Raw genomic sequence first — 16,700 nt, 5'->3', positions numbered from 1 at the left:
TTAATATTTCCGTTACTATTGGTCGATTTTCAACGACCCAATTGAGGGTCGTCACAAGGTCATTGCGATAGGGAACTACAGTTATTTAACTCTTTCTCTCTCTAGTGTTTTACTCTTATCTTCTAATAAATATAAACAAACTTACTACTTTAGTTATTTATATTAAAAATAAAACTTCTTAAAGGGTGACAGGGGTTAAATGTGGTCTTGGCGCAATAAGGAATGTTGAAATTTTTTAATATAAAAAAATAAGTTCCATAGCCGTATTAAAATTATTTAAAATATCTACGTAATGCATTAAAAATTTTCATAACTCAGCCTAATCTTTAAAACCTGATGATAGAAAATATTAACAGTACTACTGCTGTTGGTTGATTTAAGGCTCTTTCTGGATATGCTTTAATTACCACGTTGTTCTGGTTTCCCGCAATTTTTGGCGCCATTCACACACAGAGCGGCAAACTTTTCACGTAGGTTTTCTCTGAATAGAAAATTTTTATTAGTGAAGATTCTTAACGTGTCAACTATGTCTGTTTGCCGTTGATCAGAATGATATGTTTGTTACCAAAAACTCCGTCTTGATGTTGTAATACTTTAAGTGTATAAATTCTATGATATGACCCACAATCAAGCTATGAGATGCTACATTGTAAAGGAGAACCATATCGGTCCAGCTTTTAACTGTATCTTAACTTTATACATGAGAATATCATAATTAACACAGTAACAAAGCTTTTTTATTACCTGAGCTGTTCTCTCTGTGAGTTGAGCTGAGGAAACATTGACTGGAATTCTTTCATCTCCTCCGCAGAAATAAACATGGCGTCCTCCTCCATCCCCTCCTCGGAGCTATCACCTGTCTCCAGAAGCTCCTCAAGACTGGGCATCACCATGTCAGGGTGGCGGATTGCTTGCTCGTTACAGACAGGTCCTGCAATAATCCTCTTTTACATCAGCTATTCACATGAAACTTTAAGAACTCGTATCTTTTTCCTCCCGAAAATACCCCTTTACCACTTTTTACGTTGGTTACTTATAGAAAAGTGCTGTTTACCTTGTTTACTAGCAGTACAATGATGTTTAGCACCTTCCCCTTCTCCAAGTCCCAGATCAGGGGAGCCTCCTTTTATCCAGGTTCCTTGTTCGTATCTACCCTCACTTCTACGAGAACATATTCTTATTAATTTAATTTTCTTAGTTAAAAATGTATAAACTTTTAACTATGCAAGGGGTAAAAATCTTTTTTCTGGTGTATTTTAAAATTTAAAACGTCTTAAAGTTGTTTGTCAATAAAAAATAAATTAGAGTCGAATTGGTACTTTTATATGCTTTGTTATCTTTCATTCTATCTCAATACTCTTTTCAAATTCATCTGTCAATCTCCCATATATTCATTAGTTTTAAAAACTGCCTTTTTAATAACTATATTCAGCATTTGATTCATTTTTTTCTCCTGCTGCAAAATAATTTAGAAAGTTTTCAGTACTCTTATTTTATTCATTTTTTACCCCTCGCACATATTTTTTAGTTTTTTACCAAGGTGGGGGAAAAAAGGAAAATATGTTTACAAAACAATTTATTTTCTTATTTTCCCCCCTCTCAATTTTTTAAAATTTGTTACTCCCTGCCCCTGTCCCACTTTTTAAAAATCTATGTATAAAACTTAAAGGAAACTACACTCATTTATCTTGCAGTCAACTTACCTGACATATAAAGGACTAGTATCACCGCTCCATACACAGCTGAGGCCGCTGTCACTATCAGCTCCATCATTTTCGTCCACTCCGCAGTGGTCACGGCCGCGGAAACAGCTGTCGTGGCTATTATCAACATTTTTCATTCTAGCACCACTTTCATTCTTTGATCTTTTTTCACCTGAAACATTAGGTAAAGTATTTTCTGAAAAGAATTCCCGCAATTTTTTCTTTTATGTCACTTTTCAGGGATAAAATTTGTTTAATCATCTAATTGGATGGATTGAAAACACTTTGACTTTAACAAGGCATTTTCGATATTTTGTCACATTTGACTTGTACAATAATACGAGCGATGGAATCTAGCTTTGACCTAGGAAATATAACTATTTTTAGCTGACTTATTTCATGAAGATAGGAGATATAAAAATAACTTCAATTTTTAGCCAATAATATCTATCCTTATTAAATTCATCTAAAATACACACCTTTTTTCTTTTCTTTTGGTTTCTTCTTGCTGTTTGCACCTTTGGTAGAAGCATCTTTTGCTTCGCTATTGACCACAGCAACAGTTTGATTATCCTTAGACGTAGTTTTATCACTGGCTTCTGACTTACTTTCCTTCCACTCCTAAATTTTAATTTCAATTGATAGGTATCTTTTGCAAACTTCAAAATAAGATCTTAAGAGATAGGACAATGAACGATAAATTGATATAAATCTCCAATTACACTCCTTATATTTATTAGAAATGTTTAGACTTATCAATCAAGGAGTTACAAAAGTAACACAGTTCAAAAGAGAGACCTTGTTTAATAGTTTTTGGGTACCAAGTTACAGTCCATTGTCACCTCACTCCCTTGATTTTACTAGACAAGTGGGAAATGAAGAAAAAAACAATTCACTACTTAAGACCTGAATGGTTCAAGAAATCATGTGTTAATTTTTTTCCCTGTGTTTCTTAGTGTTTTTTCAATGTAAGGCCGAATTTTTCATTCATGTGATTTACTCATATTTTCATGCTTAATGGAGAGAATATCAACTCTATAATTAACAATCGATATATAATCCTTGGATATGTTGACTGGGGAAAATTTGCTGTCAATTTAGGTTAATTACATGGACCTCGTTTATTAGGCAGTTCATTCATCCAGTAGGAGGGATCTTAGATATTCTTTTAGTTTTTCACCAAGGAGGGGAGAAAATGGAAAAAAATGTTTTCAGTCCTCATAATTTTTACATTTTTCCCCCAACCACATATTATTTATTCCCCCCCCCCCTTTAGCAGGGTCAATTTTGCAGAGTATACACCCATGTATCGGTATTAATAATAAGTCAAACTTAATTTCACCTTCTCATGATCACAGGTATCGAGGGTACCCTCATTTTCTTCTCTTTCAAGAACAGCCTGGTAAACAAAACAAAAATATATTGATGGTAAAGAAAATCTTAGTTGTTATAAAGTACCCTGTGTTGAAAAAAAGGAGGTAGGTTGTGCTAAAATTCCGTAAAGGTGTGAGTTTTAAGGCTTTAAAAAAAGTAGTAGAAACAATAGTATTCACTAAATATGTGTGTATTCCTTATTGAATAGAAACATAGAATATTTATTTAAGTTAACGATAATATTATCGTTCTACTACTGTTTTTAAGCCTTAAAACTCGCACCTTTACGGAATTTTGGCACAACCTACCTCCCCCTTTGCCTTCTTTGATAATTTTTCATCATCTTATCACTAGTCTTTGACACATAATTATGAAAAATACTTCTAATTAATTTTTGTTTTCATTGAACTAAATTTATTTAATATAAAAATACAAATATGACACCATAATTAAACTCTTGTCCAACAATTGGCAATTTTTAATTGTGTTAAAATATGGTTCTTTTGTTTATATTTTGACCAAAAAAGACAACAACCATAACAGCGAAGCACATTAATATTAAACAAATAAAGAAAAAGATGTGTATACTATATAAAAGCTAATTGGATTATATAAAGAAATTTGAAAAGAAAATTTGATATCAATGATGGAAAATTGCCATGATATAAAGTTGAAACGTATTATAACTTCTGTTCCACTTGTAAAAAAAATCTAGGTAAGAAAACTTAACAAGCGTTTTGACAAAAATGTCTGACTTTAAGGTTTCATAACGACCAGATATTATTTTATTGCTAAAATTCCATACATATGTCCGTGACGTTAGACAAACAAATCGTGGAAAAGCTTCAAAGCTTATATTAACAATTTTTGAGATCAGAAATTTTCAATTAATTTTACTGCGTGTAAATATAATCCAAGGACATAAGGGTATTAATTCAATCTTTAGTTTTACACTGATCTATTGAAGTTTCTACAAAGGATTATTATAAAAATTCTTTTATTCATTAATATTAATAGATAGCCTAATATTATAGTAGTTTTCTGTAAAAATAAAACATGAACGATAATATGACAGATTTTTAATCTTAAAGCAAAAGTTTTTTTGGGCCATTACAATGACTTTTACTTTACTTTTTAGACTTAAAAACAGGAATAGAACGATAATATTATCTACATATCATATGTTCATTCTTTATTGAAAAGAACTTTATAACAACAATTTTTTAAAAGTTAAAGATATCATAAAATTGTATTAAAAACCAGAAAAATTCGTCACTTGCTTTGATTATGTCAAACTGACAATAATTGACTTTTAACATAGTATAGCAAAATTATCGCAGATTTTTTTGATATTAGAGGCATTACCTATAGGTAGTAAAGGTAACAAGAAACGCCCTTGAAATAGTTTTGCATTCTCTTACACAAAATAAACACATTATCAAATCATAATAACCGCAAATAATCACATCAGTTCCTTTCTCCTTATAACATAACACCCCCACGCCTCCCACTTTCTTCGTTGCTGATGTATGTTTAGCAAATATGAACCAATACCTTTAGAACTTATTTGTAAAAAAAAATAACCTTGATTTCTCTTTTCTTTTGTTGATTTTTAATCTTTTTCTCCCGTTTTCTGGCTTGTCGACGTTCTCTGTCCCTTAATAAAAATCTTCATTATATTGAGTACGTATGCTTCGTACATCGTTTGTCCATCTATAATACAAAGTAGAACGATGTCTGTCTTTTGTACCGAGGGATCTCGCTAACCGCTGATCCGATCGGTTATTCCTTAACAGGGAAGCTTCTCATAAGTCCCGGGATGGCTTATAACTATTTTGGGAGAGGGTATTATTTAAAAAAAAATATTTTACATGGCAATTTTCCTCAAAGTCGTGCATTTTCAAGCACTGAAGCTCTTATTTTCAACATAAAATGATAGGTATTAAAAGTTGAATAAATTGAAAATAATGTAAGGCCGGTGTTTCGGTATGTATTTCTTGTATTCCCTGGCAAGTTCGAACCCATTAATCCCTTTTCCTTACACCAGAATTCCCCAGAGAATGAGTGTGTTACGCGGCATTCCTAACTACCTCCGCGCGGCGCGTGGCTTGTAAACGAACAAAAGAGACGCGCACTTTTCCTTTGATAAGTCCCACGTGAGGAGCTACGTGAATGAAAATAATGTATTGCTTGAATATACATGCGCTCTGATGTGTGGAATGTCTCAAATAAGCCTTCCTGCTTAGTTTGACATCATATGTGGTAAGAATTTATTTTAATTCTTGAAAATAAGCGTAGAATGGTACAATTTTATGAAGAAATTTAAATCATTAATTTTTCAACAAATAGACCATTTAACTGCTAAGTTTTGATATAGGAATATTTTCCTTTATATTATTGATTATTTTATTCTAAAATTATCAATTTCTGATGCGATTTAATATGTTTCGTGCCAATTTAAAGTTTTTTAGAAAATTCATATTTTTATTAAATTGAAATCACGCAACCTCGATGTTACAAAAATAATAACCATTAATTTTATGTAATTAATTCTTATATTTTTGTTTTAGACTTACTGTTTTCATGGTAATAAATACACATTCGTAAACTTCACTATCCCAGCGAAACTTTAAGAAAAAAAGGTAGCATGCTACCTTTTTCGATATCTATAAGAGTAGCATTTTGGCGAACTTTTGAGAGCTCGTATGATGGTAGCTAGCTAGTATTTGCGAGCTCCTACACTAGTAGCTTAATACCTTATAATTTATTAGCTTTTCTGCTAACATTGGCGATCTCGTAAATACTAGCTGAAGAAAAAACGCGATGTCGCTTAAATGTAGCATTTTATATAGTTAACAAACATTTACAAACAAACACACAATCAACCCATGATCAAAATTGATAGGAGAGAAATATAGTTTATAATTTTGCCACTAGGGACTCAAATAATTTGTAAAGATTGTTTTAATTAATCTGTTTTCAAACTGAAAACAATAAAAAATGGTAAGGCATAAAATTTTATAGTGATGATAGTCTCTGGTACAAAAATTATTTTAAAAAAGGCTTTCTTTTTTTGAAACCACAACAAATATATAAAATTATCTTAGTCATTGTTAAATTTAGCCAAACCCCACATGATCTTTACACTACTAATTAAAAAGTAACTGATATAAAATGTAAAGACTTTTAAATGGGTGATGATGGAAAGACAAATCTGGTATACTCTCTCTCTCTGTATATCTCTCTTACCCTCTCTCTATCTCCTACCACCTTCTCTCTTTTCCCCTCTCTATACATCTCACTCCCCCTTTCTATATCTCTCTTTCCCTCCCTCGCTATGTCTCTCTACCCCTCTCTATATCTCTCTTCCCCTCTCTCACCTTGCCCCACTTCCTAAAAATGGCCTAGTTGCCCCTACCCCTCCCTATATGTGCTTTGATTCGAGCATGTAAGAGTTCGTATAAGAAATGTTTCGAGTCGCCGTCGATATCTCCTTTGACGCATTTTAATTTGTGCTACTATTGTGCGACTTCGCTTCATACTCTGCTACGATATCGATGGCGAACTCGCATGCTACCTTTTGCTTGAAAGGACGATTTTCCAACGTTGTTCGCCAAAAAATTAGGTGTTAATTCATGGCGAATGGGATTCGAGGTAGCATAGGACTCCATACATATATTGCACGAGCTCGTAGGCGACTCTACGGAGAAATGTCTCGCTGGGATGTTGGTCATTCGGAGGGCTTCGAGATAAGATTTCGAGAACGGCTAGGCATTGCGTTCCGAAACAGCCGGGGAAGGGGAGATTTATAATTTTAGATTTGGTAATGTTGGGTTAGACATGAGAAAAAAACTTTCACCCCCCCCCCCCCTGTATTTTAGTGCTTGATATACAGATTGAGTGATAGCACCTACCATGTTCGATAGAAACTTCGACACGATATTTTAGAATCATAAACCTCATAGGCTCATACAGTAACGAAGTATATTCTTAAACTTATTTATATTCGTGATATACTTCAGATAATAAAAATTATTTTAAAAGCTTACTATATTATAAATAGGAGGAACATCAATGACCTCTCATGTTGTTGTTTTTTTTATTACTTTTTTATACCTGTCTGATTGTTCAATCTGGAAGCAGAGCGCATCCAGGTCGAGAATGCCGCGTTTTCTTTCAATACAAATATCAAATGACTTGCGCAGACTAATGAGCGCCACGAGACTTAGAAGATCACAGGTCTGTTCTCCCTCCCTAGAAATAAAAATGTCAATAGATTTCAATTTCTTACAAGTTTCATATTTTTCCATATTAAGTCTAAAGATTTTATCAAGTTGGGCGTTGAAATGCATAAATTGTAACAATAGCCACATAAAAATTTTGAAAAGAAATTGGTAGGGATATTTTTAATTAGGGGGTCATTCATAGGGGTTAGAAGCAGAAAATTAAATTGGAAGTGTGTAAGGGATGATAAGTCAATGGAAATCTCTCCATATTTGAGTCATAGGAAAGTTATCAATAATACAAAGTAGTACGATGTCTGTCTGTCTGTCTGTGTCCGTCCGTCTGAAGCTTAAGATCTCGGTAACCACTGAACCGATCGGATTCTACTCTTGAGGGTATATACCTATTGGTCCTGTGGTTTCTCTCAATAAAAACAATAAATATTAATTTTTTTATCACCTCTTGGGGCAAAGCCCCTAGAGGCTAGGGGCGAAGCCACTAGTTGCATCATAAAGTACAATTAGGTGCTTTCTGGGTTGTCAATTTTCCTCGTATAAAAGTAACAGTATGTCTGTGAGTCTGTTTGTTCAGAAGGATCTTGCCAACCTCTAAACAGATATTGTTCTCTTTAACAATGTAGCTTTTTTATAAGAGATTTAAAAATATTTTTGTAGAGTGTACCACCACCCTCCCATGAGAAATCGCCCCTAGAAATAATTGAACTCTCCCAATTTTATTACCTAAGCCTTTTTTAAACTGATTTTTTTTTTGGGGGGGGGGGGTGGTAATTCCCCCACTTCATGTATCCATAGAGGCCTCTAGGAGCGTAGCCGCTAATAATATCAAATTGTATACTTCTTTCAGCGAGAATGACAATGAGAAACTTTGCTGAACAAAAGTACGTAGGTAATAACAAACCTGAGACGTTGTTGAATTTTATGAAATCTATTGAACAAAGTTATTCCAATACAAGTCAACACTTCTTTCTGAGCAGTCTCCATATTCTTGGCATGTCTCTCCTAAATTGGTATTATCAATGAGAGAGGAAACACTGGAATTTAATAAATAATTCTAATTTTGTTTTTCATAACTGGAGGTTACATTAATTTATCGTTCATTTTCATTATTAAGAGAAGCTAATTTATCTAACTTTGTCAGTCTGTAGAGCTACAGGGGAAAAGTGATTTTTCTCGGCAGATTATACAGCTGAATTTTTTGTGTGAAGAATTCTCTTGCATTTGCAAATCCTGTATGAAAATTACTTGGTCCATCGGGCATGCTCTTAGGGACATTGAGATTCAATTCTATATGGAAATTATTTTACTGTTTGTAAGGGGTGTATATTCTGCACAGGATTCATTGTTTTCCCTGCTACAAAATTTTGTGTCCCCCCCCCCCCCCCCCCACTAGGTATTTTTTTCCACAAAGGAGGGGGGGGGGGATGGAATAAACATTAAAAGAACTTTATATTTTCTTTATTTTATCCCCCCTTCCACATATTTTTATTAGTTATTACCAGGGTTGTCGAATTGGGCACTTTTTTTGATATTGGGCGGCCCAATTGCCCAAAAGGGTTTTAGGCGGGTTTAGGGCGCCCAAAAGTGGTTTTGGGCACCCTTTTTGGGCAAATGTCGTAAAAAGCATATAAAAAGGATATAAAATAGCCTAAAACCATACCTAGACTTATTATTAGAAATAAAATAGCCTAAAACCATCTCAGGACCTATAAAGGCTCCACTGGAAAGAAGAACCATATCGGTTCAGCAGTTAGCGAAATCCTTCTCCAGATACAAAAAAAAGCTTACTAATTTATATAGTTAACTAGTGGCTACGGCCCTAGAGGCCTCTAGAGGCACTTGAGGAGGGGAGAGTCAAATTTGATAATCCAAAAGTAAAAAAAAATTGGGGGGGGGGGGAAATAATTTTTTTTTTTTTTTTTTTTGGGGGGGGGGTGGGTTTCCTCCTTCCCATTTTTATTTTTAGTTTTAAAAAAATTTTAAAAAAGTTTTGGGGGGAGTGTAATTTTTTTCTAGGGGCGATTTCTCTTAGGAGGGTGGTGGTATCCTCCCCCAAAATAGTTATAAACCTTCCCAGAACATATAAGAAGATACCCTGTTAAGGAGAACCCGATCGGTTCAGCGGTTAGCGAGATCCTTCGGTACAAACACACAGACAAACAAACAAACAGACACACATCCTGTTACTTTAGTATAAGGATATCACACAAAAAATAGGCCCGCCCCCCCTCTTTTTTAACCCCCTCCCCTTTTTCTTTACCCCTAAAAGAAGGGGCCCAAAACTGCCCAGAAGGACCTTATATTGGGCGGCCCAAAACCGCCCGCCCAAAACTGCCCGCCCAAAAGCGCCCGCCCAAAATGACAACCCTGGTTATTACCCTCCTAATGGGTTTGATCAGACCTATAAATAAGTACCTTGTTAGCAGTCTAAATTGACGACAATTTTTCCTCTGTCATAATATCCACGTATATTTATATTCATTCTATTGGTATTACATTAAAATGTTACCTGATCTAAACCTGAAAGTTCCGGTTCTGCCAGAAGAAGGAGCTGAGAAATAAAGTTCGGGTTTCTTGTTATATGCACATGTTCATCCTTGATAAAAAAATTTTGTATTTGCGACGTTGAATTTTTATTTATTCATCTATCTTTCTATGTACCTACACATTTTTAAAAAAATATTGACCCTGGCAAAAGTTATCCTCAAAAGACTGACAATTTTGGCCATTTTAGCAAAATCACCTGATTTTAACAATTATTTAAGAAAAACTTTTGCCAGGGTCAATAATTTTAAAAATCGTTTTTTGATCATCCTTAATCTTAGTGATGGGAATCCGGATCCGGAATCCGAATCCGGAATCCGCCCAATTTTCGGCCAATTTTGGAATCCGAATCCGGATCCGGAATCCGTTTTTTTATAGCGGATTCCGGATTCTAAATTGGTAGGCTAAAATTACCGTCTTTTTTCTTATAACTCCCTCTGTTTGAAGACAAAGATCAAAAAAAATTTTCTACATAACAAATTTTAATAATTACTAATGTGATGTAAATGTTTTAGTTATGCTGGAAGTCAACACTTTAAACAAATCAAGGCTTCAACCAAGTAACATAGTGATAAATTAACGAAAAAAGCTATCCCTCTGTGACGAACGGCCTTTTAAAATACTGCTAGAATCCGGAATCCGAATCCGGAATCCGCCAAAAATAAGAATCCGGAATCCGCAAGAATCCGTCACTTTTTTTTGACGGATTCCTTCAGAATCCGGAATCCGAATCCGGCCCAAAAATTCGACGGATTCCCATCCCTACTTAATCTACTCTTCAAGACAAATTCAGGAAGGTATATAAAGCCATGCTTTGATAGAAAAAAATTTCTCCCCCAGGGGGGACCCTTCCCCTTTTTTATGAAAATCGAAATTGACATATTGCTGAAAAAAGCTACCAGAACACTTTTTTTTGGTTTCAATGGTCATTATATCATAAAAGGAATAGGTTGGAATAGCGCGCCCATTGAATTAAAAAAAAGTGGTACTTCTGAGTCGGTGTAGTACACATATATCAACATTTAAGAGATTATCATATTCAGGAAAGCCTCTATAACCATAATTTTTCTAAATCTGTGATGGCATTTTGATTTTTGATAAACACGTTTACAGTAATGTTGTTGCAATACTAATGAAAATCAATGATGAAATGAAACTTAAGATACCCAAAACAACAAAATTATTTAAAATATCTTACCGACACACATGGAGAGACTCCAGAGAAAAGGTTCAGTGTTCCATCCTCATTAACAACTTCCCGATCTTCTTTTTCCTCACACTCAACAATTTGTCTCTCTTCCTCTGTATCAATAGCTTTTGTTTCATTAATAATTCATTATAAAAATTGTAAGAATAAGAATCTAATACTTTACTAACAAACTAAGTTATGTGTGTCACACTATCTCAGCTTAGGATCGGTTTTTGTCATTGAAGGGTTTTGAGCATAAGTTCATAAAATCATGGCCCACAAAAAATTATCTAGTAGTAGCGGGTGAAAAAAATATTTTCTTCTTTTTGAATTAAAAATTACATGTAGCTGACTAGTTCCCACGTGACTTCTTATTGGGAGAAGCCACTGGAGGCTATGAGGAAGCCACTAGCATCCATTAATCTAATCATATACAACTATTTTGTCTAAGCTGTAGAGAAATTGACTTGGCAATTTAATATTCAAACTACCACCTTATGATAGAATTATAGAGTAGAAACTGTCCATAAAAAACAAAATTACTTTTTAAATTAATTTCATTAAATCAACCAATCAATCAATAATGAAACAAAATCTTTTCCTTCAGACTCATCTTCCTCGTATTCAATTTCATCTCCGTTTTCATCGACCTTGGCAGGATCTCTACCTTCCTCAATCAAGTACGTGAATGCCCTGATACAGAATGATAAGTTAGTTATTAATGCTTATGAGATTCTTATTAAAAAGTAAAAAAATTCTTGTTGGGTTATGTATAGAAATGGAACCAGTCCAATTTGAGTTTTTATGACCTCTTGAGGGCTAGGTTACGCTTCGGGTACAAGTCCTTTACACGCCATCTTAAACAAACTCTGCGTGTAATTTGCTGTGTAACGCGCTAAATCGCCCAGGATAGGTATAGAGTAAGTGTAACACCCAACAGACAACCATTTTTTGATTGCACGATCTTAGTCTGGGAGTCCTAACTGGGCATGGTAATAAGGTGCGCCTGATCATCTGATGTGGGCCAAGGCACTTCCCTTACTCTACTAATGTAGCGCATCTGAAATAGCAGCAGTAGGAACCATCTTTAACGTCTTTAGTTTTGACGCAATGTTGGGCCGAGACTCGATCCCTTCTCCTCCCCGACGACGAGAGGATGCACTACTAAGCAATAAAAATAAACTTACTTATTGATCATAGTAGCACATTCACAACAAAAGCTGTGTTTCTTTAAATATTTATCCAAGGTAGCTCTGTTCAAAACAAATATTTAATTATACAAAAATATAAATCATAAAAAATAAAGGGATAATCCACAAAAGTGCTAAACTGGTTTAATTTAGTTCATTTAAATGTTTTTCGTCGGTGATTTCACCCAAAGTACCTAACAAGCACAGAACCATCTCTTTTTATTTCATCTTTTCAAAATTAAGGCAATATCTATAAAGTAGGTAGGTACATAGTTCTAAAAATTTATAAAACAAATTGCTTTGGCAACTTGTGGAATTGAGAAGTACTTTAGAGTAAAATAAAATTGTATTTACAAAGTCTTTTAAGCTGTGCAATTCATTTTAATGTATGTATAGTAAGACTTAAATAAAAGGGAAGGGGTTTTAAAGAGTAAACCTACAATACACTTAGGTATGTACGTCCATAGATAAGTGATTGATATTTATCCTAAATATAGAGTAACTGCGCTAATGATAAAATTTGAATTATATAATATTTGTATTCCTAATGGAAGAAAATGGAAGGAGAACAATCTCATCTTTACACTCGGGCTCCATAACATCCCAACAGTCCAACCAAGAACCACTGAAACAAGATAAGTTCTTATTAAAGCGGGCCCAGGGCTCACCAGTGCCCAATTTAACCTAACCTGACCTAAAGTAACCAAAAAATGATAAAATACACCTTCCACTAATTTTTAAACTTATTTCAGTTTAAATTGGTGAGGGGTGAAAGTTTATGTAACCACAAAGCGTGCTCCATTAAGCACTTAGAGGGATTTTTTTACCTTAAAACTTTCTTCTGTTCCAGCAAATGCAGAGCACACCTGCCTCCCTTTTTCACTCCAGTTTTCTTAAAAGCAGGTCCATCTATGTATCTCCGTTGCAATCTAAATAAAAAATGGGTGTGTTATTTGGGTGTTATGCAAGGAATGTCTTCAATACCTAAATAAGTAAGTTTGCTGTCTAATGAATATCTCAACATCAGAAAGGGAATAGTAGCTTTTACAAAATTCCATACAGTTGTGAATTTTAAGACTTTAAAACAGGAGTAGGAAGCTAATATTCATATTAGGGTTGGGCCGGATATCCGGTGTGGCCGGATATCCGGCCATTTTCAATATCCGGCTGGATACCGGATATTGAAACTATCTGGCCGGATATCCGGCTCTATAATTTTTTATACTTTACACCAAAAATCTCTGCATTTTAAATTCTAAATGGCTATAATTTTCTTATTATTGAAGCTAGAAGTAAATTTATATAAGATTTCGGATGAAATTTTTTTTTGCTTCTTTAATATCTGGTAATTTGGCCGGTTATCCGGCCGGATATCCGGTAATTTGGCCGGATAACCGGCCGGTTACCGGATATCCGGCATTTGAAATCAGCCGGATATCCGGTATCCGGTATCCGGCCAAAAAAGTATCCGGCCCAACCCTAATTCATATATTACATGGCTTTATTTCTTATTGAAAAGAACTACCTAGATGTTTAATAATTTTAATCTACATAAATACCTGGATATTTGATGACAAAGAAGATTTGACAAGCTGTTTGGATTCTGAACATGTTCCTTGCTTATTGATATTATTCCATCTTTGGTTATGAGAAGAGGGTCCAGGGAACAGTCACCACTTGACTCCTAAATAGCAAAGAGATACAGAATAGTTATTTCTCGCATAGTATTATAAACAGCTTTCCGCGGATATAATATGTACAATTTTAAGAATAAGGCCAGTTATTAGCCCCGAGATGCCGAATGCACGGGCTAAAAAACTAGTTTTTATCTTATGATTGTACATTTTAATATTCGTAGAAAAAAGGATATAATTCGATGTTAGACATATTTTTTTTCCTATGGCTGAGAACCGGTTCTAATCCACAGAATGAATACGAGAAATGGATTTATTATTACTAAACTTAGATCTTACACCAGATTATTATGTACATATTCTTAATAAAGTGAAACTCGTAGCGGCTAAAATAACGATACCCCCATCAATATCATCCCCTCCTACTGGAAGAACGAAGTGACCAATAACTGATGTCCTTGTCAGCAACCTAAACGACAATTTTTCCCCTGTCATAATATCCACATATATTCTATATCCATTAATACAGGGATTGGCAATGGAAGTTAATTTAATATTTACTATCCTTAAAAAATAAAATGCTTTACCAACTTTAATAACAGCCACAATAATAAATCAAAAGGCCTTTTTGTGATATTCAATTATGAAAACATATTAAGATTTTAACCCTGTTAAATTTTTTTTATAATGTTTCATTATTTATCAAAGACCCAATAATTTTATTTACCTTGATAGAGTGAAAGAGATGTTCTATAGACCTCCTACAGCCGACACAGCTGACTGTCTGAGCCATGCTGGGCAACACGTCGCGCCACGTCACCATTAAGGCTGCAGAAAGCTCATCCTAATGAATAGATTTATAACTCAAGATGGTCATTCAGACACAATATTTTGACTAAAATACAATTCAATTCCATAATATTTTATAATATCCAATTGAAAAATTAGCTGTTCTTTTGTAACAAAATATTTACACTTTCTGACCAATAATGAGGTCTGAGTGTTCCTACATTGTATTTCTAGTACTCAAATTAAGTGAATGTTGATAGACACTTTCTATATTTCTATTTTACTAATGTGTAAAGTTAAATTTCTTCTTTGATTAAGAAGGTCCTTATTAAAAAGTTGCAGCGCTACTCTAAAATTTACCTTGTCAAGACTGGCATAATTTCTTTTAAATATTTCCACATCATCTGACATCTTGGTTTTGGATTGTAACCTAAAATATTTGTCTGTTGTTAATTCATTCTACAGAAGTATGTGTGTCTGTACCAAAGGATATCTCTACTGCTGAACCGAAAATGTTTTCTGGGAAGGTTTTTAACTTATACTATTTTTAGGGTGATTACCACCACCTTCCCAAGAGAAATCACCACTAAAAAAGAATTACACCCCATTTTTTTTTTTACTTTCATTCCTAACTTAAATTGTAATGTAACCCACCCCAAATGATCCTAGCTAGAGGTCTCTAGTAAGAAATATTGTACTTATGTGACATTTCCTGTAGTGGCTAATGAGTTTAAAAAGGTTTAAAAAGTAACTTTTCTTTATAAAGACAGACACACAATCACCCTGTAACTTTAATATAACGATAAGGCTATAACAATAACCTGTCGATAACTCTCTTTGATGTTATATAAAGGTAAAAAACGATATATTGATATTTCGTAATTCTTAATGTGTAATATATTCTTATTTTAATTGTCTGTTAAACGATGCTATATATATGAGATTTCAGAATAGCTGAGAACCGGTTCTAATCCAGCGAATATTAATCGGTCTAGAAGCCATACGGAAACGGATTAATCTTAATTTCTTAAATGGCAGTACTTACTTCTTACTACCCGTACTAGGACCGCTTCCACAAGCCAGGCAGAATTCTTCCAGTGCCATGACCATGGTGAGGTCGGGTTCAATCTCGAGTGGCATGTACCTGCGCGCCTTACACTCCCCTGTCCCGCTCTTTGTGCCACCCTACGTGTGCCAATGTATGTTCTATCCAAGTAAAACATAACCCAATGGATTTTTTTGCCTTTTTGACCATGATTGTTTAATTATGCTAAGAATATACAATATTTTAAGATTATTTCAATCGTCATTACATTCATATCAAGGACGTCCTAAGAAGTAATGGAGATTTAACCTCCCGAAAGTTCTTATAATAGGCTACATCTCACCCTCAACCCCCATAACATAGATACTCTGCAAATACATATCTCTGTAAACGGCCTCAATGCTGAATTATCAACGTAAAGCATCCGATCGTCGTTGGGGATGTTATAGGCTCGAATCCCTACATTACCTACTGGGGCTATGTCAGGTGTATAAAAATAAATTGTTAGAACAGATTGAATTCCTAGGTGTTACCAACCATAATCGCAAAGACATACATCGTGTAAAAGACAGCTTTCCGTGGATATTAAAATGGAAAAAAATATAAAGATTAAACCATTTTTTTTGGCTCCGAAGGGCTAAAGGGCCAAGCTAATAAAACTGGTTTTAACTTTGTAATCTGCAGAATATTGTCTGTGATACGTTGGTATATATGATTTTACAGTATGGCTGAGAACCGGTTCAATTCCAGCGGATATCTATCGGTTTCGAAGCCATTTATTATTATTGATGGAACAAATTCCTGATAAACTCCCACCAATTTAACCATTTTTTATCTGAAAATTTAAAAATAATCTCAACAAAATAACAACCACTTAAAACAATGGCTTTAAAAGAATACAGGAAGAGATTAATAAATAATTGGAATCATATATTTCTTAAAATCTAAAAATGTGACATTTTTTCAGGGGGTGGAAAAAAAAATATATTTC

At 34.2% G+C, this 16,700-nt stretch overlaps 1 protein-coding gene across 14 annotated transcripts in view; it reads right to left on the bottom strand.

Annotated features, from left to right (window-relative positions):
• LOC145330612 (gametogenetin-binding protein 2-like) overlaps positions 1-16,642 on the bottom strand; it is a 17,945-nt gene extending 1,303 nt beyond the window's left edge. For 8 of the 14 annotated variants that reach the window (XM_080175260.1, XM_080175262.1, XM_080175264.1 and 5 more), the window contains exons 1-20: positions 16,513-16,642; positions 15,710-15,851; positions 15,025-15,094; positions 14,603-14,719; positions 13,801-13,925; positions 13,069-13,170; positions 12,788-12,866; positions 12,239-12,306; positions 11,655-11,744; positions 11,061-11,166; positions 9,828-9,914; positions 8,220-8,320; positions 7,194-7,331; positions 4,662-4,734; positions 3,046-3,102; positions 2,183-2,324; positions 1,704-1,875; positions 1,055-1,161; positions 745-931; positions 176-481 (exon numbers count right to left, since the gene is read on the bottom strand). In XM_080175260.1, coding sequence (XP_080031386.1) covers positions 400-481; positions 745-931; positions 1,055-1,161; positions 1,704-1,875; positions 2,183-2,324; positions 3,046-3,102; positions 4,662-4,734; positions 7,194-7,331; positions 8,220-8,320; positions 9,828-9,914; positions 11,061-11,166; positions 11,655-11,744; positions 12,239-12,306; positions 12,788-12,866; positions 13,069-13,170; positions 13,801-13,925; positions 14,603-14,719; positions 15,025-15,094; positions 15,710-15,851; positions 16,513-16,537 — 2,070 coding nt within the window. In that variant the 5' untranslated portion in view covers positions 16,538-16,642 and the 3' untranslated portion in view covers positions 176-399. Of the gene's footprint in view, positions 1-145; positions 482-744; positions 932-1,054; positions 1,162-1,703; positions 1,876-2,182; positions 2,325-3,045; positions 3,103-4,661; positions 4,735-7,193; positions 7,332-8,219; positions 8,321-9,827; positions 9,915-11,060; positions 11,167-11,654; positions 11,745-12,238; positions 12,307-12,787; positions 12,867-13,068; positions 13,171-13,800; positions 13,926-14,602; positions 14,720-15,024; positions 15,095-15,709; positions 15,852-16,512 lie in introns of all 14 variants that reach the window. The other 6 variants (XM_080175268.1, XM_080175269.1, XM_080175270.1 and 3 more) reach the window with 2 other exon arrangements.
• Between the last annotated feature and the right edge of the window lie 58 nt (positions 16,643-16,700).

Source organism: Acartia tonsa, chromosome 10 (assembly GCF_053477335.1).
Source record: "Acartia tonsa isolate MP-2025a chromosome 10, ASM5347733v1, whole genome shotgun sequence".
NCBI classification, from domain to species: domain Eukaryota; kingdom Metazoa; phylum Arthropoda; class Copepoda; order Calanoida; family Acartiidae; genus Acartia; species Acartia tonsa.
This window is presented reverse-complemented; position numbering and strand designations above follow the sequence as displayed.